The sequence below is a fragment of the Sinocyclocheilus anshuiensis genome, unplaced genomic scaffold (genome assembly GCF_001515605.1).
Source record: "Sinocyclocheilus anshuiensis isolate Anshui unplaced genomic scaffold, SAMN03320099.WGS_v1.1 scaffold300, whole genome shotgun sequence".
NCBI classification, from domain to species: domain Eukaryota; kingdom Metazoa; phylum Chordata; class Actinopteri; order Cypriniformes; family Cyprinidae; genus Sinocyclocheilus; species Sinocyclocheilus anshuiensis.
Window position 1 is genome coordinate 1,315,336 of NW_015557379.1, and position 7,168 is coordinate 1,322,503.

A 7,168-nucleotide genomic window follows, 5' to 3' on the forward strand; every position below is an offset into this window, starting at 1 on the left:
ATTTAGCGTATTTTTGTGAATTAGGATTCGTAATCAGACTATACAGTTCATTCTTTTTATCTGAATTTGAAAGATCTTGTCAGCTAAATGTGCATCATAATTCTTACAATGCTCAATTAATATAACATATTCTTTGTGAAGATGTAGGTGTTTGATATTGTTTAAATAACTTTTTTTGTGAAAAATATTTAATTAAAAAAAACAAACAAACACAAGGGGGCGGGGGGGGTCAAACATTTATTTGGCCTAATCGTACAACATCTTATTAACACCTGGAAATGTTAGCAAAATAAAGAATCAGAAAATGTATGTACAGAGACTTAACAGAACAAAAATATATATATATTTGATAAAAGCAGTGGTTTAATTCCCCTTTGTCATAAACTTTGAAATGTGTAGCTGGATCTGATTTAAACTGTAAAACATCATTAAAAACAGGCTAAGACTAAAACCTATTCACTTGCCCAGATCTTCTAACACCCTACAGTTTTCAGGGCTAAAAATTGGAATGTAGAGCTATTCAAACATTTAAAAAAAGTTTTTTTTTTGTTGTAGTTTTACATCTCCCCCTAACCATCTCCTAAGAGGACAATTTGTCATTTTACTCATCAGCCCTGAAAAATCAAGGATCGGATAAAGTTTAAAAGAGAAAAATGACTGAAAAGACTGTGAACAGGGAGCCACGTTCTTCCATCCGCAGCTCTTCCTCTGAGGCGGAAATTCCATCAGTCGTTCCAATCCATACACAGAGCCATTTCCGGCCCGATTCCCCAAAAAAACGCTCTTGACCGTTATCAGCAAAGATGGTAAAAGAACTCGGTTTCTCTGTAGTATTGCTGTAACTTTAAGATTGTGGCCTAAGTCTCATATATTTATATATATATATATATATATTTATATATTTCAATCTCAAAAAGAAAAAAAGGATAAAGATAAACAGTCTAGGTTGCCACAGTGAAGTGAGGTCACTCTGCAGCCGGCTCCGGGTCCGAGGCTGTGGTGGGCGTGGTCTCTTCAGCAGGGGCCAGGGTCTCGTCAGATTTTGTGGTCTCCTCTGTGGGTGTGGCTTCTGTTTCCTGGGCGGGCTCTTCTGCTTTAGGCTCCTCCTCCTCTGCTTTCGGCTCCGCCTCAGGTGCCGGTGTCTCATTGGTTTCTGCCGCAGCAGGCTCCTCCTCTTTGGTCTCTGTAGCAGCCTGGCTGTTCTCCTCGGGTTTGTCTTCGGCAGTGGGCGTGGCTGCGGGCTCCGCTGCCTCCTGGCTTTCCTTCTTGTTCTTCTTCAGGGAAATGCCCTTGAATTTGAAGGAGTTCTTCAGTGAGAATTTCTTCTTCTTCTTGGTTTCCTTTGCAGCTTCGCCGTCGGATTTGGCGGCGTCGCCTTCGGTAGCAGGGGCGGCTTCGATGCCATCTCCCGCCTCCGTCTTGGCGGCCTCCTCCTTGGCAACTTCCGCAGTTCCATTTCCATCTGCTGCCACGGCTTCTCCATCTGGCTTGGTAGATACATCACCATTGGTTTTCACATGGCCATTTTCCTGAAGAGAAAAGCAGAATGAGGGAAGATAAGCCAAATGCATCTTGGCACACACACTGGAGAAAAGCAAAGGGGTAAATGTTTTTTTTTATAGTCATAGTAAATGCTTGCTTTTATAGTATAGTTTATAGCACAATATGTTGGCAATATTTTCACAGCATATAGCTACCACTCATTTTGATCCAATACCAAGTACTTTTAAGTCATTCAGTGGATATTTACCTCTATTTTTATTTATAAATAAATATTAAAATCACTAGTTTAAAAAAAATCTCAGTTTTATGTAAAAGCAAACCTCACAATACAACAATATTAGAAGAATTGAGATTTAAAGATCACTCTGCTCATCACTGTAGTACTTAAACCTTAAAATAGCCAAAATAGATATAAATTACTGCTTAATTCAGGACATCTAGAAAACAGTATATTTTTCAATCAGAAAAGACTCTTGAGGATTGTTATACATTAAAGACAAAAGTAACACCCAGAAACCCAAAAGCAGAAGTACTTAGTGTAATTACACACTGAGTCCACTAGAGGCGATATTGATACACTAAACATAATCCACAGTTTAGAAAACCAGCCACTACCAGAGAGAACAAAGAAACGGGAGACAGCAACCCTAAAACAACATCCCGCTCTAAAACACCTCTTTTTTTCTTTCATTTACAGGATATCTGACAACTAGCCATTCAGATGATGTATCAGCCGAGCACTATAGCCTTGAAATACAGTAACGTAGTCTGTGCAAGTATTGGGGTGTTTAAATCATATGCATAAAGATATGCAAAATAATGCACTGAGTTGATTAATAAAGAAAAGAGCTCTCTTATTACATATGGAGGGGGAAGGGCGCATATGCATTAAGGGGAATGGGTAGAATGATTATTAATGAAGTACCAGAGGAATGGTCCATGCATTCACACACGCAGACACTCACGCATGCATTGCATTGTTTGCAGATCAGCAGAAGCGCTCTGCATCATTTGTATGCAGCTCTGCAACCTTTTGTTCTCAATTCGGGTTACTGCCAGCTTCAGCGCCAACACACAACCACAGAGTCTGCTTGATAACTAACTAAACTAACTAAAATGGGTTTAAAAGACATTAAAAAAACAGATAAGAGAGAGAGAGAGAGGTTAAAAAAAATAAATTCAAACCCTCAAAATAAAAACAAATGTTCAACACAAAAGCCTCCTTCAGAACTGAAATGATATTGTAGACATAACCAATTTGATAATCAAAAAATGTAACACAAATTCAAAGATTAAATTGTAAAATGTGTATTGTTGGATAAATGGTATTAGGCTACTGAAAGGCAAAAAAAATGTATTGAGATCCCATTTAGATATAGCAGAAAGCTGATAGTTTAATCATAAATGTGCTTGTAGATCCTCACCTGACCATTGGCTTTCTCAGCCACGGCTTTTCCGTCCACTGTAGCTTCACCTTTAGTCAACTGAGCACCCATCCTCCTTTGTGTCTTCTTCAAAGAGTTAAAAATGAAAATAAAGGCAGAAAAAAACCCAGAGGGTCCTTAAATTCAAACCCACACAGTAGAGACGGTGAGCGAGCGTTTAGATTCCTGGCGTGTTTTTTAATCTGCTGTGCTCAGCAGACACAAATAAAGGCTGCTTTCTGGTAGTAAATCCACACGACTCTGCGGGGAGAGCAAACTAAGAGTTTCACAGCTACAAGTGTGAGTATTTGTCTGCGTGACTCCACCCAGCAGCTACGCCACCCAATCTGTGTCAGAGGGCTGGAGCTTCATCTGCCCCATTCAACCACACCACTACACACACTCCAGCAGATTACTGGATCCGCAGCTTTACACCTCTGGATGCATGGACTACTATAGGGCTTTATTAGGGATTTTATTGATGCTTTGAACAGTAAACGTCCATATCCTCATCATATGTCTTAATATCTGATGAAATATAAAAACAAGTCATGTACATAGGATTGAATTTTAAATAATCTCATTGCTTTGGTTAAGGATTTCATTTGTGTCATGTTTGCAAAGTCTTACATGAAAAACTAAGCATATCATATTATATTACTGGGAACTATAGAGAAAACTGGTATTTATATGTGTTATGTAAATAGTCTGTATATTGTTCTAAAGTTCTCATTGAATTTCTCTAGTTAATTTTTTTAAAACTAAACATGTTTCATGATACTTTTGTTGCAATTGTTAATGAATTTCCAAGTTTTTCCAATATCATTTCCCTTTCTTTTAGTCTTTTGTGAACTGATCCCTTTAACTAAACCAGTGCTGTGATGACATCATCGCATGGGAAGTGACATCATTTTGGAGGGAAAGCAACAGCACCAGCACCAGCATTAGTGAGTATTAGCAGTGGATTTAATAGATTATGTGACGTTTTGTTAGCTGGTTTGCAAGAACTCTTCATCCTGGAAAAATGAAAGTAAAATTGGTTTGATAAAATCACCATTTCAAAAGTTAAACTCTCAGTCCCTCACTGAGCAATGGCTAACATTAGCTCTCTGTTTCCAATCTGTTGCTTTTCTTGCTGTTGTGTAAATAGTCAAGTTGTAATTAAATTGCTTGAGCTACTCTTTTATAAAAAAATACTTCTTTAAATTGCAGTGTAACAGGAATGAGTCATTTTTAGTTTTCACACAACACTAGTACAAGTAAAAGGTATTTTAGTATAATTTTTAAAACATCCACCTTCAGGTTGTCTTTCTCTTGTGAAATTTTGACTTATATACTTATACTTTTATAATACTTTTATAATGTAAATGTAAGAATAACTTTTATATTGTTGGTTATATTTCAAGATGAACATTTACTGGACTAAAGGTTTACTTGATTATACATGAATCTTTTTTATTTTATTTTATTTTTTTAGAAAAATCAGGCTTTTGAGGAACGCTGGTCTCACAGTCATCATTGTATGGCATTGCAGTATATGTACATATATATGTAACTACAGAGCTTTGATCATAAAACAAAGGGAGTTATACTGTTATAAAACATCAACTTACTTTTTGGGCATATAAATATCAGCATCTGCACCAAATTGTACATTTTTGCTGAATAAAATTGATGTGGTTTTTCCTCCTTGAGTATGAGCTCCATTTTCTCACTATTTGAGCTATAAAAGATACATCAAATATGACACTCAACATGCAAACCTTTAAAAACATGTTGTTCAAAGGTTCAATAAATTGTTCTATTAGAAAAAAAAAATAAAAAATCTCACTATTATTTTATATTTCAGGCTTTACAGGGTTAAAAATTGAAGTGTCTACTGTAAGTGCTTTATTGTACATGCATTTTTTTTTTTTTGCCCAAGGGAGACAACATTCTTTCTGTGCTAATCGATATTGTATCACAGACGCTGTTGATAGAGCTTAACTCATCCTGAAGCCGGAACATTCCCGTAGCAGCAGAAGTGCTGGAATGCCACATGGTTTTAATGCCCCACCCAGCGCTGGAAGGATGACATGCAGTGCCCCGACCCCCCGCCTCTGGTATGTCAGGAACGTGTTTGCCACCCAAAGATCCCTGCTGTCATTCAGCACACCATGATCTTCACACAGGGAAATGAGCCCCCACGGCCTGGTGGGTGGACGGGGAAACTGAGGGGATGTAGGTGGAACAAAATCCTCTGGAAAGGATTTTGCATGTTCCTCAGAAGAGAGAGAAGGAAATGAATCCAGGCAAAATTACAGGGACATTTTATAGAAAATGAAATCAGAACATATTATGAACCCAAAATACAACTTCTTATGTTTATGCAGCTTACCAACATCTACTTGGTGTTGAGAAATCTGACCCATCCAGTCACAGTGAGATAATAAGGAAGAAGTGGGACAGATACGCTATGTGTAAAAGTTTGGGGTTGGCAGATTTAATGTTTTGTCGCTTTTGCTCACTGAGGTTGCATTTATTTGATCAAAAATACAGTAAAAATGGCAAAATTGTTAAATATTATTACGGTTTAAAATAACTGTTTTCTATTTGAATATATTTTAAAATATAATTTATTGCGGTAATGCAAAGCTGAATTTTCAGCATCATTACTCCAGTCTTCAGTATCACATGATCCTTCAGAAATCATTCTAATATGCTAATTTGCTGCTCAAGAAACATGTATTATTATTATTATTATTATTATTATTATTATTATTATTATTATTATTATTATTATTATTATTATTATTATTATTATTATTATTATTATTATTATTATTATTATTATTATTATTATTATTATTATTATTATTATTATTATTATTATTATTATTATTATTATTATTATTATATAATATTAAAAACAGTTGTAATGCTTAAGAAACACTCTATTTATGTGGAAATATTTAATATTTCTGTGGAAATTGTGATAAATGTTTTCCAGGATTCTTTGATGAACAGAAAGTTCAAAAGCATGGAATTTATTTGCAATATAAATGTTTTGTAACGTTATACATGTCTTTATTGTCACTTTTGAGCAGATGAATAAATTAAAGTATTAAAATAATATAAAGTATTTTCTAAAATAAAAAAATAAATAAAATTATACATAAATAAAAACCCTATGACCTCAAACATTTGAACGGTAGTGTACTATATTCCTAAACTATTTGTAAAAAATTAGAAAGTTTGTAAATATGCCCAATAGATGATCAATATAATCATTAACAATTAATTAGAGCAATAGTTCACCCTAAAATTAATGCTGTGTCAACATTTATTAACCCTTGTGACTCTAAATGCTGAAGGTGTTAAAGCTTAAACTGGACTTTTTCTTGAAAGTGAAGGTGTGTAGCCTTAAAAAGCCCATAAAAGTAATTCATACTACTGTGTGTTAAAGTGATAGTTCACTCAGAAATGAAAATTATGTCCTCATCTGCTCACCCTCAAGTTATTCCAAACCTATAGGAATTTTTTTTTCTTCTGTTGAACACAAAAGAAGACATTTTGAAGAATGTGGGAAACCAAACAGTTGCTGGAAACCACTGACTAAATACTATGAAGCAAACGTTTGAACAAGACTTTACAACAAATGGGAGATGTTCAGTAAAAGTGAACTTAATTTTTGGTCTGTTCTTTACATTCATCTATATTGACTTCAATAGACTTAGAATGTAGTCAAAGGCAGTCCTTTTATGTACTCTTTTTGTTGTAGGGTGTGTGTGTGTGTGTGTGTGTGTGTGTGTGTGTGTGTGTGTGTAAGAGAGGTAGAGACAGCTGTAGTGTAGTTGTGTGTGTGTGTGTGTGTGTCTGTGCGCGTGCGCGTTTGTGTGTGAGCTGCAGTGTTAGTGGGTCAGTGTGCCAGCTGCAATCATCTACTCTTTCTCACACACTCATATTCTTTAAAGGAATAGTTCACCCAAAAATGAACATTTGCTGAAAATCTACTCACCCTCAGGCCATCGAGATTTAGATGAGTTTGTTTTTTCATCACAACAGATTTGGAGAAATGTAGCATTCCATCACTTGGTCAGCAATGGATCCTCTGCAGTGAATGGGTGCTGTCAGAATGAGAGTCCAAATAGCTGATAAAAACACCACAATAAACATTTGGCAGGTTAGACGCAATATTGAATTTAACATGGATGAAAACAAGGCTGTAATGGATAAACTGAAAGTCTTTATAATAAAACTCC

The 7,168-nt window shown here is 35.6% G+C and overlaps 1 protein-coding gene and 1 long non-coding RNA gene across 2 annotated transcripts in view; one reads left to right on the plus strand and one right to left on the minus strand.

Moving 5' to 3' along the window:
- Nucleotides 1–218: 218 nt before the first annotated feature.
- marcksl1a (MARCKS-like 1a) lies at nucleotides 219–3,200 on the minus strand. The gene is made up of 2 exons (XM_016474722.1): nucleotides 2,928–3,200; nucleotides 219–1,529 (listed from the first exon to the last, which is right to left on the minus strand). Exons 1-2 carry the CDS (start codon nucleotides 2,997–2,999, stop codon nucleotides 966–968), a joined length of 636 nt encoding a protein of 211 aa, XP_016330208.1. The 5' UTR covers nucleotides 3,000–3,200; the 3' UTR covers nucleotides 219–965.
- A 575-nt stretch (nucleotides 3,201–3,775) lies between these two features.
- The window catches only part of LOC107679203 (uncharacterized), a 7,501-nt gene continuing 4,108 nt past the window's right edge, over nucleotides 3,776–7,168 (plus strand). Inside the window, exons 1-2 of the long non-coding RNA XR_001633019.1 lie at nucleotides 3,776–3,874; nucleotides 4,894–5,029. This is a non-coding gene — a long non-coding RNA (uncharacterized LOC107679203). The remainder of the gene's footprint in view (nucleotides 3,875–4,893; nucleotides 5,030–7,168) is intronic.